Here is an 18,695-nt window from a genome sequence, read left to right as displayed (position 1 = left end):
CTATAACTTAGAAATGCCGGGAGAATTTTTGAAGGGGTGTTGAAATCAGACAAACCACAAAAGACACTCCTAACTTTTAAACTATCCTTTATTTCCTCTTAATATCTTTTATTACCTTTTAATACAGTTGATGTTGATTTTTCAACATCAGAGATAGAAGACTATCTGAAGTGGTGACAATGTTTGCAGGTTTGAATTTCAGTACGAGGCTGGAAGTTACATAACAGTAAGACATACTGGTCTCTGTGTAGCTTAGCACAACTTCATAATCTCTTCAACTGATAATGCACTGTAATAGAATCATAGAATCCTCAGAGTTGGAAGAGACTTTTAAAGGTCATCTAGCCCAACTCCCCTGAAATGAACAGGGACATGTACAGCTAAATCAGGATACCCAGGGCCTGATCCACCAGATCTCTGGACAACCTATTTCACTGCCTCACCACCCTCACTGTGAAAGACTTTTTCATTATATCTAACCTAAATCTTTAGGTGTAAGGGGGGTTTATATCCATTTATATCCTAAACCCTCTTTAAATCTGAAATCATTTTCCCCTGTTCTATCACAACAGAATAGAAGCCAATGTCATTGTGTACATAGGAAGCAGAGAGACAGGAGAGGACTGGAGAAAAAAGGAAAAGTATAAAATGAACCAATTCTTTTCTGCCCTTCCCTACAAAGCTTTTCCAACATTAACTTTTTGACTAAACAGCTAATGATCTTTTTTGATCACCCTCTTCTCCGCTTTAAATGACTGCTCTTCTGGTGAGACTGAGTTGACCCCACCCCAGCCCATCCTGTTTCTGGATCGTGAAGTCATCTTTGGATTGTGAAGACAGTTTGCTTGTCGTGCTGCTTTCCCATTCAAACACATCTTTTAGAGCATCAAGGCAGCAGGATCCCTTATGGCTCACATGCATCACCATAAATCCTCTCAGGTGTGATCCCTGGCCCCAAGGTGTTACCAGCACTAGACAACATGCTACAACTGAGAGACCAGTTAAACAGCTGCACCTGCCACAGAGGTCAGCAGATGTGACACTGTGTGGCTGGGCTTAAGCCAACACTGATACGAACACAACAGAAACAACCACACAATCTTGCTCACAGACTACTGTAAAGCAGGATCCAAAGACACTGCTGACTTGCATTTCCTAAAACTTAGTATGAAGCTAGTAAGAATAACCCACTGAATTGATTCTGATGTGATTTTATCTTCATTGTTGTTCTATTTTGAAACAAAACTGCTTTATAGCTAATTTAATCACAGAAAAGTAAATCAATCTCTACTTGAATTCCAGATTCATATTTACCTTGGCTCCTGATGATCCTGGTTTCCCCTGTAGACCAGGTTCACCTTTATCACCCTACAGAACAGAATAACACAGGCATTTTGGTGATACATCACTATGGCTGTGCATTATATAACACGGTATCATACCATATGGCAATACTAGAAAATAAAAACAGACATTGCTGGGTAATCAGCTTTTAAAAATAAACGAGTAACTGAAAATTTACTTTTCTGCTACTGTAAAGGAAACCTGCAGTTTCAATCTTCTCTCTGAAAAATGAGATACTTATCACAAAATGTGACCCACTTGCCTGTGCTCTCCTTTGTACCCACCTGTCATACAGCGCTTTCCCAGACATACCATGTTTTTGTACATGGACTTCACATTTTCACCACCCTATTTAATAAAACTGGAAATCCTCTGACCTGTCTGAGCCAAAATATACTTCTGTTTTGCATTTTGGTACAGTCTGGAATTCAGCATGTAGTCAGCACAAGTACTTCCATTCAAGTCTAAAAATTACTGATTACTTTATGATGCTTTTCTGCAAGAATGAAGATCTGCTCTGGAAGCAAAGCTTACATTCTGAATAAGAAGTAAATATACAAAATAAAAGCATGTTTCACAAACGGAAATAAAACTAATCAAATTTTTGTTATCTCATAGGTATTCCATTTTTTTCACCATGGCGAACATGGACCACTTTAAAACATGTACACCTTCCATATACAACTTTAAAGCATATGTACATGCGGGTATAAAATAAAGCTTGTGCAGAAATAGAGCTAAGTGTAAACAAAGTTTAGGTAATGGATTTCATATTCATTATTTTCTCTAGAATATACCTTTCAGTGCTTACTAACCAAAACTCATCTTGGATTAAAATAAAAGGCTGTGCTAAGAGATCTAGATTTATATTATCTATTTTAGATTCTGAGAGTACGGATCAAATTAATTCTTGCTGTAGCTGTAGTGCAATCAGTAAAGTTACATCTGAAATAAATTTGGCTCCTCAGATGGAAAAAGCAGCATGTAACTCCGTTTAACACAATTAAAATATAAATAAATGTAACACGGGCAGAGAGTTCTGATGTATACTGAGAATTATCTGGCTCCAAGCATTGCAGAACATTTTCCAGAACTGCGAAGTTGAGACAAAGTCTCATGACCATCTTTGCAGGAGTTCCAAACCTCATGGGATGAGAGGTGCCATTTACTGAGCTATATTAAGCTCTCTTGAGACTAAACTATTGTATAAGGTAATATGTGGAAAATCATGTAAGTCACTCTCCAGTATTCAGTATACCAATAACTTAGGTGCAAAATCCTAACCTTTTGTCATCTATAAGGCAGTCATATGTCAAAGTTACAAGTGAATTAACAAAAATGCTCACCTTAGGCCCAGGAGCTCCAGGTAGTCCAAATGAGCCTTCTGGTCCCATCAAGCCCTATTTATTTTTTAAAAAGGTAAAAACATTTCTGTAATAGGCTGGAGGAATAATGGCGCTTCAGTACTGCGTAAAGAGAATTATTATGCTTTTACTGCAAAAGAAATAGATAGAAAATTATTTTCATCTAGTCCTATACAGGCAGTAGCTCTAGATTACTCACGCCTTCTATGGTGTAAGGAAGGGCTATTGTGCAATGGAAAAAAAAAAAAAACACAGGAAAAAAACAAAATGCTGTCTTAAAATATTTGAGAGAGAATCTCCTGCAAATCAAAACGTTATCTATGTTGTCTGATTTTTAATATAATTTTATTACATCCTTAGCTATAATTAAAAGCCATGAAGGAATTTCTCAGCTTCCATTTAGGGTTCCCAGAACTATTAATGATCTTTCAGAATTCTCTTCCTTGTTTCTGACTGCGATTCTCTGAGGTTGCTGCAGCACAACTCTTCCAAACCTTGAGGAGATTTATCAAGATCAATGAACTTGGGGCCACATCTTTGCTTCTTTGGCAAGCATTGAGTTTGAACCATTCCCTCAAGAGCCAAACAACTTCTGCTACTACAGCACACAAACACAACCTGAGCACTGCCGAAACCAATTCCTTAGACACCTCTCTCACAGAAACATGTGACAAAGGCATGTTTAGTTGTCTTTGTTCCATACATAAACAAAGAACTAAAGGGTGTTAAATCATTAAAAGGCTGGCTTTTTTTCTTGTTTCTCTAAAGCCACTCTCAAGTATACTTCAGAACTTTAAGTAAATCATACTTTCGAAAACGGAACTCCCATTTATGCTGGTGTTAATACATATTTATGGCACCGCTTCATTTCATCTCTTTTTTACTTTAGAACTTGAAGTGTCAATAAAACCAATATATTATCATCACTTCATGTGGACTTCCAGGTATATTCTAAAACATGATTTCCTGTAAGAAGGCATTTAACAACTCACAGTGTAAAATACAAGAAATAATACAGAAAGTCAAATAAATAAATCAGGTCGTGTAATCCAATTTCCCGGACGATAAATTTTATTGATGCTATTGATAATATTTTCAAGAACTACTGCTAATATTCTTATTTACATCAATCTTTCTGTCATATGGATAGAAACAACCACCCTTCATTTATTTCTAAATGTTAGGAACTATTCAGTTCAATAATATTATCCCAGATCTTCTTCAAAGTTACACATGATCAAAAATAAATGTGTCTATTGTAATTTGTTAAACAGACAGTAATCCAGTTGTAAAAAAAAATTACAATCCTTTGCTAAGACTAAAACAATTGCATTAGTTTTGAAAATACTAGAGAAATTTCAAAGTATTTAGAACAGGAAGTAATTTTTGTATGCAGAGCTTTTACTATGCTATGACTTTTCCAGTATTTCACATATGCTGCTAATTGAGGCAGCACAGATTAACTTGAGTTTCCGTCCTGCTGTGTTGTAATAAATTTCCGGGCATTAAATAAACACATTAACATTACTAACCATGCCAACTTGATCTTTGAGCCACAGATAAAGGGCCATGAATACAGAAAAAAATGGCTCTTCTGCACAAGACTAAAACTTGAAAAATTTTTGCTGCTAATGTTCCTCTGACTCAGATTTCTCCCATTCAGTTAATTACACCTGAAAATTATTTCATTAAACTTCAGTTTATATATATATATATATAAAATAATATTATATACATCACATAATCTCCAACACCTTCCTGAACTGTGAACATTCATTCTTACCTTAAAATCTGTCATCAGACATGATGAAGCTCATTTAGAATAACCAATTTTTTCCTGAATAAAGGATTACTAGCCGATGCTATTTCTTTAAAAAGTTTGGAATATAAGTAACCAATTCCTCTTTAACTGAAGTGAAGCTTCTGTAGCCTACTTCCACTAATAGTCTAAGAGAGAGTGTATTCTCATTAACCATTTGCTTAAGGCATATTTTCAGAATCAGCTTTGTTACAGAAAATGTAAGAAAATATTAATTTGTTCTTGGAGCCTTGATTACATTAGAAATGTCTTAATTTATTAGTGGATTAATGTTGCTTCTTCACTTTTTTTATATTGCAAAATAAGCTTTAGATAATATTGATTTCACTATAATGCTGAATACAGCTTACCTTTTTAAAATCAAATTTCATATTATCTATCGACTCACTTCTGAAATATAGCTGTAAGCCACCTTTTTTGCAGTCTTTGAAGTCTATCCTCCTTTTCTGCAAACCCTTGTGAAATTACTATTCTTTCTTCCTCAGGCTCCTGTTCTGTGCTCATTTCCAGCATGTTAATCAGTAAAAAAAAAAAAAGCAAGTGAAAGTTCGGGGACTAACAGTGGGAAGGTATGAGAAGGGACTGCATGATTTCTGGCTGCTCTCACATCACTAGCTCATCATGGCCCTGTGTTTCATTTCAGGCAACATGGTGTTGAGAGCCTATCCAATACCAACTCCACACTTCTGGCTTATGCCCAGACCTGTCCTTGGATTACAAGTAGTTAAATGTCCATCGCAAATGTCCCATATTGATTTTATCTTACACAAGTCAGAAATATTACATATACAGTATAGCTTTATTTATTTAATCAGGTATACACATCTACCTCAATCTTCTGCTATCTTCCATTCTAGATAAGGCAGAAAAGAAAGCAGAAACCTTTAATATAACTAAAGGTCAGACGAGCATCTACAGGAAAGGGAGAAATAAAAGCCAGTTGTCCCCATTTCCTGTCTTGTCCTCTAATTACTAAGCCATATTTCATGTATTTCGTTAAAAGAATACAGGAAGACAATTATATGAAATCGGTGTTCTGCAAGAAGAAAACTTTCTGGTGCAATACAGGAAAAGCTTGAGAATTCAAACTGAAAACTAAGGCACGTAAAATTGTAAGAGAAGAGTATGTCCTGAATAAAAATAAAAGATTCAAGGACATATTTCTTGTTACTCCATGTTCCAGAGCAGACACTATTTATGTAGCATACACATGAATAAATTACTGGCCTCGGTAATGTAATAGGGATAGTTATTATTGAAGAAGAACTTGTTACTGAAGAATTCTCCCGAGGTATTAATAGCACATCCACAAGCTTTCCATCTGTTTTGTCTGGAACAAATATATTCAGTGTGACTAATACAAGGAAAATCCCACTATCTTTTCTGGCTGAAATTCCCTAATGTCATATAACATATTCAAATATTCCATGCATTAATTTCCTACTTATTTTACCAGGTGACAAAAGATACATTAAATTGAGCTGTCAGGAAACATGAACATATTTTCAAGTGTATCACAGAACCAGATGTTATTTATGTAAAGCAAACTTGAAGAAAACATAGTAGGTGAGTTACTTGAATAAATATGTACACTGTGGAATCTCACAAGGCTTTATTATAGCTGCTGTTACAGCCTCTTCTCCAGCATATTGTTTAGCTTTGCTCAGAAAGAAATGGAGAAAAAATTTTCAGTGATAGGTAATAAAAGTTATTAGAGGAACAGGTGAGAGACCAAATGCACATATGTTACCTAGGAGTAGAGAGAGATCTGAACTTCTCAGTTCAGTGTTTTTTCAGTGTGATCTGAATGACTACATTATCTGGTTCTCAGGGAAATTTCTTTCAGAGAGATCTTCAGGTAGTTGAAAAAGTCCTTTAAGTCCATAAAAAAACTAACCAGTGTACTCGTGGTATACAAAAAAAAAAATATCTTTTCACAGCTATAATGTACTGGTCATGCCTATAAAGGACTCATGAAAGAAAATACTGATGGATAAGGTAGGTGCAGAAAATTTGAATGTAATGGGCAGAGTAGCCTAGAAATTGTAAAGCATAAAACTGCCTTCAGCCTTTTTTCAACATTCAGAATTGCATTAGTTTTAATTGATTATATATTTTTCTGAGGAACCTCAAGGTCGAAAAAGGACAACAGGTCATCAACACATTCATAGGCATGCATATACCTGCCTGTATATCATCTGTATATCTGAAACCAACGTACAATTTTTCAAAACTTGTTCCAATGCCTCAGCACTCTTGCAGAGAGGATGATTTTCTTAATATCAAATCTGAACTTCCCCGGTACAACTTGAGACCATTATCTCTTGCTCTGTTGCCGGTTACCTGGTTACAAGTGGTTATCTGTAACCAACTTCTATAATTTCTAAAGGAATATAAGGAACATAGAAATCGCTCCACTCAGGCAGTAACTAAGATGCGTTAAGCTGGACTGTTCAAAAAGAACAAGTTAATTTCAAATTCCTAAATTCCAAAATAAAAATCTTTCTGCGACCTCAGCTGTTCTCACTGCTCTGGTCAAAGGTGAACTCTATCATGAAAGTCTGCTGTAATTCAGATTCAGAAATTTATTGCACACTACTAATGTTTCAATGGATTTATCAAATGTGCAGACTGGAAATCATCAATTTTAAAAGAAAAGTGGGAAGGGGACTCAGAGATAAGACTTTGTTTGACTGGATTTGTAAATGCAAAAATGATGGGTTGCTACTGTATTGCTTATTTCCTTATCACAGGTTGTAAATAACAGCATGACAATTATTTGTAGTTCCTGCTCATAATAACATGATTTTGCAAACTTACAGTTTCCCCTGGTGACCCTTTTGCTCCTGGTAGACCCGGTGGTCCAATTTCACCCTAAATTTTTGACATAAAGACAACAGTTGTTGAATTAATTTATGTAAGAATAACAAACTCCTTAAACATCCTTTAATTCTACAAATACATTTGATTAAGATTATTTTTCAAAGTATTATAACATTATCTTTTTTACTTTTACATTATGCATTCCTTCTGGAATACTATAAGATTTAATAAGCAATAACAAACATAACAAAAGCATTTTGGATGTCTCCATTCATTTGCAACATGACTTTTTGTCCTAAATCTCCTCTGTGAAAAGTCTCCTCTAGTACGACCTGACCCCTCACTTTGGAAAGAGTGTATATGTGCAGTTTTTAACTGCATTTTGAGCTATTAATAATACCTTTTGTCCTTTTGCTCCTTGATTTCCAGGGATTCCAGGAATTCCCTAAGGATGGAAAAAGGAAACCCTTTTAAATACATAGAATATTTTATAAACATATATGCATATATATGACTCCATGTCCTTATAAATTTAACATCTGCTATATGATTAAGGTTCAGAATAAGAGGTGGAAATAGAAAATTTAATGAACAGGTATGAGAAAAGAGCTTTAGATGAAAACATGCAATCTATTTCATCTGGAGACAGTGAAACAGTGATGTTCAGCTCTTCTGTGGCGCTTTCCTGCTGGAACTCCACATCTGCCCTGGACAGGCTCATGTAATCCTGGTTTTCCAAGAAGGGCTGCAGTGCTGTACTGAAAATCCTGACATTGGAAAGAAATCACTAATCATTATACATAAGATTCCCATATGAAATAAAGCATGTCTTCTTCCAGAAAAAGTATTGGCCAACAGCACCTCGGGTCATCCTATTTTCCTATTTAAAATACAGTGATTGTAACATATAACAAGAGACAGCTATTATCATATAACAAGAGACAGCTATTATCATATAACAAGAGACAGCTATTATCATATGTGATGAGTACTGGCTTCCACTTTGATAAACACCTGAAGATCTCCAACATTTCCTTGTCCTCACTGCTTATTTCACTCTACAGTACATCTCATACCATTTCTTACAGTGATCCCATAAATGCATGTAGCTTAGCTTTAAAACAAAGCTCGATATACACTTAAAACTCTCATCTACATTCAGTTAATTTATTTTTCCTCTTAGATCTATTCAAATTTATTGGACAGATACTATTCTTACCTCTACCATCACTAATTTGCAGCAAGAATTAGGCATATAGATTTCAACAGTCAGGACTAACTTGATAGTTTCCATACGAAGAACAGTTGTAAAATGCTGTCTTGGAAAAAACAGCTCAATTGCTTTGTAGTTTACACCCAGCTTCTTGTTAGAGATGACATCATAAAGCAGAAACAATTAAATGGTCAACAGTATATGAGTTAATTATGGCATCCTTGGCATTTTGCAAGTCATCAAAACTCCAGTGTACGCATAATCCAAAGAAGAGATCAAAGAATATAAAAATAACTGGAAAGCCAATGTTTCATTCAAAGACCTCTATTCACATTGTGCAACATAAGTCTTCTTGCTAAAATTTTGTTCAAAACCATCTTATTTGCATAGAGATAGGAAATCGGGTGTATTTATAACCACAATTAGGAACTCGGTATATTTATTTGTTAAATTCTGTAGCTGTAAAATGTAAAATTTAACTATAAATATCAACATCAGAACTTCACACAATGCTTGAAAAGATCCTCTCCACTAGGCAGGAATCTGCTTTTACTGAAAAGATGCACCAAAGCTTTCCCTGGTTACATTTCCAAGTTCTGTGCAGGGCTAAGAAAATCACAGAAACACCAAGGTTGGAAAAGACCTACAAGATCATCCAGTCCAGCCATCCACCCATCACCAATAGCTCTCACTAAACCATCCCTCAACACAACATCCAAACATTCCTTGAACACCTCTGGGGTCAGTGACTCCACCACCTCTCTGGGCAGCCCATTCTGGTGCCTGACCACCCTTTCAGAGTAGTAGTATTTCCTAACAGCCAGCCTCAATCTCCCCTGGCACAGCTTGAAGCCATTCCCTCTAGTCCTATCACCAGTTACACAAGAGAAGAGGCCAACACCCAGCTCACTACAACCTCCCTTCAGTTAGTTATAGAGAGCAATAAGGTCTCCCCTGAGCCTCCTCTTCTCCAGACTGAACAATCCCAGCTCCTTCATCCGCTCCTCATAAGGCCTGTGCTCCAGACCCCGCACCAGCTTTGCTGCCCTTTTTTGAACATGCTTCAGGGCCTCAATGTCTTTCTTGCAGTGAGGGGCCCAAAACCACACCCGAGGTGCGGCCTCACCAGAGCTGAGTACAGGGGGATGATCACTTCCCTGTTCCTGCTGGCAACACCATTTCTGATGCAAGCTAGGATGCCATGGCCTTCTTGGCCACCCAGATACACTGCTGGCTCATGTTCAGCCAGAAGTCCATCCCACATATTTATTCAACAGTGAGTGGACTACCCTTAAATAAGAAGCCAAAGAGAAGAAATACAACATCCCACTGAGGTGCACTGAACTTTCTTGGTTAAAAATATACATATATATCTGATACAAGACATTTAACTTCACCTTTGAACCAGTAGCAAAGATAAAACTCAAAAAACAATTGCAAAAGTAAGCCACTAAGCCACTGTTAGCTTTTTTTTTTTTTCCTTTTCTGATGGATTCTGTACTGCTGAAGTGCTGGGAACTTCTGCTCCTTTTTCAGTGGAAGATGGTCCAGACTCCCCAAATTCCATCACGCTTCACTGACATTCACTCAGCTAAGAATGAAACTATCATTTATCTTAACCAGAATGATTCCCAGAGTACACGGGGTGGAGACTTTCACAGTTACTCACCACAAGTCAGCTGGCATAGGAGAAGGAGAATGAAGTGGCTAATTTGTTCACAAAGAATAAGCTTTTCTCATGAGAGGCACTTTGTTGTGTAGCTTCCATAGTTCAGTAATTGCAAAGACTGATTTCTGTAGGTTCAGTTCCAGTAAGATTTAAAAATTAAATTTTGTTTCCTTCTCATTGTCTTTTCTGAATCTACTACTTCCTTTTACATGGATATCCCCTGTTCATGCCAACTAGAATTACTTGTACTTTCCCAGAGGACAAAGTTAGAAAGCAGCCTAGATATCCTCCAAGCACTGGAAATATATTAGTGTCCTTAATCCTAAACAGAGATTTATATGCAGTACAAATCTTCAGAATCTGAACTTTTTTTTTTAATCTACTATGAATAATAAGGCACTTTGAACAGAAAGTTATGTTTAATAGAATGACATAACGCAAACAAGGCTATCAAAGGAATTTTACTCTAGCTAAGGACATATTCTCACTTCAGAGCTCAAGGTAAAGCAACTAATTTCATTTGTAAGATAAAAAAAGTTCTGAAGTGCATGTTGTAAGTAAAATTGTCACAAACGCCTGTGTTTAATCAAAACTTAATATGAAACAGATTAATCATGCAATTTTCCTGCCATTAAGGGAAACACAATGTTTGGAACTACCACAAGTGGGAAAACTGCCACCCACAAGGAGCAACAGAATCAATGCTATGGAATAATTCGTGATTCACGGAGTTAGGGGAAAAAAATGACTGTAAGGATGGTTTTTGCAAAGCTATCAAGCAATATTTTGTTCATATGAAATTAAAAAATGGGATGTAATTCAAGACTTTCTTCTTCTTTCCAGAAAATGCATTATAAATGGTTCATGTTTATCTGATATACAGCTGTAATGCCAAGAAGCACACCATTACATTTCTAACCAGAATAGCTAGAAATCAAAGTATTTATTGGGCTTTAATGCTTTCTGTCCTTACAGAAGTTGTACTATCTATCTCACCCTTTCGAATCAGTTATCTCCTGACCTGCTTTTACATCAAATTTCATCTAATGTTTATTCACTGCTTTCTCTATTTAAAAGCTAAGTAATTGCAAGCCTTACCCCTGCCTTAGCTCTTTCAGCATCAATCTCACTTTCTTAATTATCTTCACTTTCTTCAAACACCTCATCTTTCCTCTGAAAACTTCCCTTAAATGGGAAGTCCTCCTTCATCCCTTTATAAGTTTGCAAGTGCTACACAAAATTAAAAGTTAACAAGTTAGCCTAACAAACACAATTCACAGGTTTAAAAGATAGGCTATTCAAAAGCTTCTCAACATATCAAGCCACTGAGTTTATGACTAAAAGCTGATTTGTGATTGCAAATCAATTTGGCAGCTGATATTTTTTAGTTACTGAGACACTGCTGTGTCTTCCCTTTATTCAGTCTCCTTTGCAGGTTTCATCATCTATTTTCCATCTTTGTTATCTTTGCATACCTACAAGTCCGCCTGCTTTCTATGCTCTTCTATGATTTGTAAATCATGGAGATCTTGCAGGGTACCCCCAAGGCATAAAGTGACACCTGAATACCATGGACATATGGGGAATTGTCATTTAAGGTGCTGTGGGACATTTAAGTTCACCTGCTCCTTAGAAAAGATGTCAGCACTGTAAGTACTGTGTTACAGATGCCAGATGTTACAGATGACCTCACATATCTCATCTTGTGCAGCCAAATCTCACACCCTGATGTCTTGTTCTCTGGACCAAAAACAAATATATAAATATTTTGTCCTGTTTTTGTATTTGCCTGGTATAACAGGTCTCTATATGCTCCATTAGCAAAACCTCTGAACAGTCTTTACTAAGAAGTGATTACTAAGACATAAATGTGAACTAGGAATATTGAAGGGTAAAAGGAGCTCTAAGCATCCTCCACACGAGGGAGATACCAGTGCCGAGCCATGGCTCTCAGCTTCACAGCTGAAAGAAGCCTGCCTGGATATGCAGTTCAATCCCTCGATGCAATCATCCCAAGCAGCAGCCTCCTACTAATTCAGAATATCCAAAATAATAATCGGCTGCCATTATGACAATGAGCTTCAGTGATGATAATTAAATACTACTTTATGAATACTCTATGTTATCCCACTTCTAGCAACTTAAATATATATTTTTTTCTATTCTTTGATAGTATCTGGCAGATACAATGGATTTAACTGTAAAAGGAAAGTTGTTTCACAATCCCTGGAAAAACTTTTATGTAGGTTTCCTTAATCATGAAATGTCTATTTTTGGCTCTGGATTATATTAAACAGCTGGCTTTTTCTCCATGCAATCCAACTAAAAATCCATTAAGTAGGTTGTCCAGGACTTTATATACAAAACAACTGGGCGTAAGCATTTTCACTTAAGGCATATGCGACGTTTCTCAAAACATTTTCCCACTTTTCTAGCTAGTGTTGTTTGTTATGTTTTTTCAATATTCTTCATCTCTAGCTGTGTTTAGGAAAAGCAGAAGAAACTATGCATAAAAACTTTTCAATGAGTATGTATTAGCTTATTCCATTCTTTATTTTCCACTGCTGTCCCTCCAGTGCCTGGTAGAACTTCATTCTATGGTTGACAGGTTTGGTATGTAAAGCCAGAGCTTCTCAATTACAGGTAACATAGTCACTATCCTAAAGCTATTCCTGAGGAAGATACAAAATTACAGGACATTTCCAAAAGATTATAAGCTAATTGTTATAAGCTAATTGTTTTGTGGTCAATTCCCCAAGACTGTGAAAAGGCCTTAGTATGTTATCCTGTCTTCTCAGGGTGGGTATATAAAGTTTTAATCTTTCACCATACAGCTTGAAACGGGCTCCATGTACATCTGGACTGACTTTGTACTGTGCAAGCAGTTGATAAATAACATCTAGAAAAAATCATTATGGGACAGTGCTTCAAATTATTCATTCTTCTTTTAATATCAAGACGAAAATACCTGAACTAAAACTATTTTTCTCTATTAAAAATGATTATGATTGTAAACGATAGGATAAAAAATATATATTTCCTGTATGAACTGTGAGACCTTCTGAAAAACAAGACAAAAAAAGTACTAAAATGTCAGGCAAGCATACACTCTTCATTTCTGCAGCCATTTTTTGAGAAAAAAATACATATCTACCAGCTCCTTTACTACTGCTGTTGAAAATTGTTTAAAAATAATATAGCACCTGCCTTCATTTCTTACCTTTATATGACGATTGTTAGTAAAGTTATTTTTTTTGAGACTCCACCTCGTTTAAATTATCTTGATTTTCAAAAATGGATCCAAGAATAACATTCAGAAACTTTTGTTGAAAGATGGTCATATGCTGGTCTGCTGCCCACTTAAGCAACAAAAATTCAGATTGCATCCCTTATGGTCATTAGTACTTCAAGTAGTGACACAAACTTCACTAAATGCTTCTAGCATGGCACTGAGAAACTGTTATTCAAGTTTCCATCTCTCAAAATACACAGAACTTTCACAAAGATTAGTACTAATTTTGACCCTAATTTTTTTTTTCACAGTAAGTTAATGCAGATCAGTTGGAGTCAGATGTTTAAAATGTAAAAACCACGACTACTGATATAAAGATAACTTTTATATGTAAGAAAAGCCATCTGAATTATATTTCAGTTAAATTATTTCTTCCACTGCAAAAAAATGTGAAGTTCTGATACTATGAAAACATTAAAGTACATTGCATAAGTTATAGCAATAGCACAAAACTCACAAAGATATCCACCTACCAGGATATCTCCATGACCTCTCTGAGCACCTGAAAAAATTCAACTGTTTCTGTGTCACCGATCTTCACTTGAACAAACTTACTTGATGATACATGAGAGATTTACTGGAGCCATGAAAGAAAGTACGAGTCAAGTCATAATCTGGATAAATGTACAACAGTCCAGATACTTTTGAAAAGATTAGAGCAAATCCCCGATAATCCCGAAAGAATGAAAGACATAAAATCGATTTGGATAATGGATAAAACTCTTCTGCTGTGGAAAGTAGAAAAATATATATAAAAAGTTCAAAGAAGTTGCATCAGTTACTACTGGTTACCTGGAACTGACAACAAAGGAAAACAGGCTGAATACAAAGAATGATTCCCACAGGCGTAATGAGCATCCACTAGACTAAAACTGAAGCTTTAAATTAAATGCAAGGAAGGAGAAAGCATTACCAAAACCTTCACAGTGACAAGACCAGAGTTTGCAAGCACTTTTTTTTCTTTTTTGGCAAATTGCTTATTAAAAATAAAACAGACATATGTTACGTGTGGAACACAGTGACCCCTGTTGCTCTGCCAGCACAGTGAAACTGATGTCACTGTTTCTTGCAAATACACTGCAAAATATTATGAATAACAGACTCAACACATCTTGGTGGATCTGAAGCTAAGCAGACAAAACCCAAGACCCCAGCTCTACAGGTGACAGTGATGTCCTCCCCCTGCTTGTCCTGTCAAGCACCAGCATAATGGACTCTGCAAACCAAGTATGTCCACTTTGGCTAAGAATCTCACAGTGACTTCTATCAGCTGACAAACCAAGCTGTATTTCATACCTAAATGCACTAACACTCAAGCAGTTACATGTCTTTAAATAGTCTAAAGTTTCTGCACTACTAACAATTTCTGGCAAAAAAACATATGACTCACTGCACAGTCTGAGCACCTGGAACATCAGAGTTGTTAGGCAGGATGGCAGAGCTTCTGTGAAGGGCACTGCCCACTGCTCTGCTCCTTGTACCAATGTTCTTGGGCATTCAACACTGCAAGAATTGCAATTCTGCTCATTCAGCTCACACTGCTGTGGAAGAATACAATTTTCAGCCATTCCCATTTACTACAGTAAGATGCCACTTATTTAAATTAGCAGGGAGTGGGTTTAATAACAAATTATGCTTTTTTTCCCCCACATGACCCATAACATGAAACTTGTCATTTGATGTAAAAAAGAAAACAATAAAACTGTGTTCCAAAAAGAAAGACCATTAAACTACTAGATAATTGGTTCATTGGAGGCCATTAAGTAGAAAGGACCAGCTTGCACTTTTGATAAAGGAAGCCCCTAAAGACAGTCAGAATCTGGCAGTAAATAAAAGAGGAAAGAAAATAGATTTTCTACATAGTCCTGTTCATTGTCAGAGAAAAGGTTCTGTGATAGTTCCCTCAGTTTTAGTCTGTTTAGCAGCTGTCTGTACTTAAGACAGTTAACAAAAGTTGGTGCAGAGAATAGGATGAAACACTTCCAGAGCACAAGGAAAATCATACCTTGGTTTAATCTGTAATCGCTATGGCTAAATTTAACCACTGAAACAGATTACTAAAGCAAAAATGAACTTTTGCAGTGCGAGCCAAAGATTCCTTAAATGATCTGATATTTCTGTACTACTCTGTACTATAAATTTCCGTACTAACATTGCTTCATGCCCTGTCTTTTTGGATCCACAAAGCTTTTTTTTTTTGCTGTTCATATGATTTATACCATATCAGTCCAATATGGGTAAAAGGTGTCAAAATCCTACAGATAATTTGTTTTGTAGCTTGACCTAAGAACAGCATCATATATTCCACGTGTTTCATCAGCCCCAAATACTAATTGATTTCTGACATGCCATCTTTACAGAAAAAATGCCTAAGTAGAAATATACACTATTTAAAAGTTATGTCTGAAAGGAATTGCTGGTCATAACATATTAAAAACAGGAAATAAGAAATGATGTAATATCTAAACAGCGATACAATGTGTCCTCCAGTAGGCATAGTTTAACACAAGAAAATCTTGTTTCAGAAAAAGAAAAGGTTTGTCTGTGTATATTGCAGTCAGTGGTGTAAAGGACACCAGTCCCCTAAACATTTAAGTGGGAAAACATACTGATTTTTAAATAATTTTGCCACAAGAGGAGATATGTAATGTGTTCCGTATGCATCCATACCAAGCTAATTCTCTTCTGGTTTTGTAGCATCTCTCTAGACTCTGCATTATGCAAGTTGACAACGCAACAGCTGAGGATGCAGTATGAGGTGAATATGATCACTGCCTCAGCAGAAAAAGGCACAATGGGAGTCACACCTGTTACTCTACAGACTTAACTCTACAATATAAGTGTAAGCCAGTCAGTACGCTTCATTTGGAAATTAAAGTTCACTTTTTAGCACAGATAATAAGTATAATCTCAAACTCAAAGTCTCTACCCAAAAATTACCAATACACACAACTATTTTAGCACACAATAAAATTAGACTCTTCAGATGCACAAGTTTGTGGTTCTGTGTATAAACAGGACTAGTTTATTGGAATCACTCATTGAATGCAAATAAGTAAGTACTACGAATAGTTTTGTGCTTAGAAGATACTGCAGTTCTTTAAAAAGTGCAATTAAATTGCTTGCTGCAGGACAGTTATTACAGAATCATGCTTTTTTAACACATTTTTTTCAGAATATAGGAAGGTAACAAAAGTTGAGAGATCTTAACAAACGGCAAGATTCTATTTTTTGTAATACAGTTCAACACATCAGTAGGGAGATTTTAAACTGGTACATCATCTTGGTCAGAAGTATTTCTACACCACTGGGCTTCTCCCAGACTGATTTTCCAGAATAAGTTATCTGATTTGAACTGATGCTAACTGCAGAATTCCAAAAAATAACACTTTCCTAAGTCTTTGCAGACATAACAAAAATAAAAAGATGCCATATAATTGCAGGAAATGAATATAATTCATCTAATTGCATGGTGCGTGAAGCCAAAATGTAAAAACTAGAAACCTCAAACAACAAGATAGAAAGGGAGAATTAGATGGAAGAGGACTGTTTGATTTTATAACTTAGAAATGCAGGCATTATTTTCCAAGCTTCATTTGGACCAAGTGGATCCAAGTTTATTACAGTACTTATTGTGGCTGCTGTCCCGATTGAATTCAGTGAGAATCCCTCCAATGACTTCAGTACGATTTGGATCAGCAGCTAGTTGCCATGTCTAACATTTCTGTCACCTAGGAATAATAGAGCCATGGACGTTAACCTGCCAGAAGTCCCAGAAGTATTTTAATCACCTGTTTCTTTACAGCACCATTCACACATTCATCTTCTTAACAGCAATTAAATTTGCTGAAAAAGGAAGACAGAATGCATTTAATTAACATAACTTGTCAGACCGAATGATGAAGATAAGCAATAATGTTTCATAAAAAATGTAAGCACCTTTAAGTGAATTTAGTTAGAAGTTAAAATTGTCAGGAAAACCTGCACTCAAAAAACATTGGGGTTTTTTGAGTGTTTTGAGGAAAATCATCACAAAAAAAATCTAAATCACGTAGTTGAGCTCACAGCAAGCACTATATAATTAAAGAAAGATTACTGAAATTATTGTGTTGTCAAAGCTGTCATCTCCCTCCTTCTCAAGTGGGAAGAAGATTAGCATCTGTAATAGTAGCTCCAGCAATCAGAAAGTCCTCAGCAAGACTCTGCCCTGACTACTCTCACTATTCCACGAAGCCTCTCAAGGAAAAATTACTGATGCACTATTTTTCACTTTTTTTTTTTTTTTTTGCAGTGGAAGGAAGAAGGGAAGGAAAAGACCATCATCAGAAAAGTAATCCTGCTTCTAAAAATTTAGCTTAGAAGAATTTAATAAACAATCATTAAAAAATTAATTTGACCAACAAAAGCTACTTGTGAAGAAATAATGCATGGCACTTCACTTACTAAAGTCTTACTGCATCAGCTGTTTATGTCAAAGAAAAACCTCACCCACTTGAACAGCCCTTTCACTTCATAAGTAAAGGTCCAAGGCATATTTTTCAAGAATGAAAATTTTTCCACATTTTTTGAGACTCAGAGGACATGATGTGCAGAGAAAACACTAGTCCTTATTTCCCTTATGACTGGAATGCTGGTACCTCTGGAAAGTAAGCCACCAGTGCTCAGATGGCACTACTCAGGTATCTGAGTCCAGTGGAAAAGTATAAATATTAGCTTTGAGGTTAAGAATTTTGACGAACTTACACCACCACTGCTGAGTCTCCTATATATGCTCATTACATTTGTCTTAATGACTGACAGGGAATAACAGCTTCTAAATTACTTTCGTAACAAAGCCTACTTCAAGACAATGTAAAATTTAAATGATTATTTAGTACTCCATGAAACATTTTTATAACTACTAAACCTACACAGCATATGATCCCTGGAGTGCTCAAAAGCTAACAGGATTTTTATGCTGCAATCTTCTACTGAGAGAATGAAAATAGAAGTATAACAGTAATCAGAATACGTGCAGTCAGAAAACTAAGAAACACTTTTAGATTAAAAAAATACTTGTCCCAGCCACTATGGCATACTTATCCTGCAGAGATTTGGGGTTTGCTTTTAAATGCAGGATAAGAGTATTTCATAAATCACTCTCTCAATGCAGATGACAGAAAATATTACTT

General features: G+C 35.9%; 1 protein-coding gene across 1 annotated transcript in view; it reads right to left on the bottom strand.

The window, feature by feature from the left end:
* COL21A1 (collagen type XXI alpha 1 chain) overlaps nucleotides 1–18,695 on the bottom strand; it is a 103,387-nt gene that overhangs the window by 15,711 nt on the left and 68,981 nt on the right. The window contains exons 18-21 of the mRNA XM_031610899.2: nucleotides 7,751–7,795; nucleotides 7,348–7,401; nucleotides 2,691–2,744; nucleotides 1,315–1,368 (exon numbers count right to left, since the gene is read on the bottom strand). Of these exons, the coding sequence (XP_031466759.1) occupies nucleotides 1,315–1,368; nucleotides 2,691–2,744; nucleotides 7,348–7,401; nucleotides 7,751–7,795 (207 nt within the window). The remainder of the gene's footprint in view (nucleotides 1–1,314; nucleotides 1,369–2,690; nucleotides 2,745–7,347; nucleotides 7,402–7,750; nucleotides 7,796–18,695) is intronic.

This window comes from Phasianus colchicus, chromosome 2 (genome assembly GCF_987193195.1).
Source record: "Phasianus colchicus chromosome 2, bPhaCol1.hap1.1, whole genome shotgun sequence".
Lineage (NCBI taxonomy): Eukaryota > Metazoa > Chordata > Aves > Galliformes > Phasianidae > Phasianus > Phasianus colchicus.
This window is presented reverse-complemented; position numbering and strand designations above follow the sequence as displayed.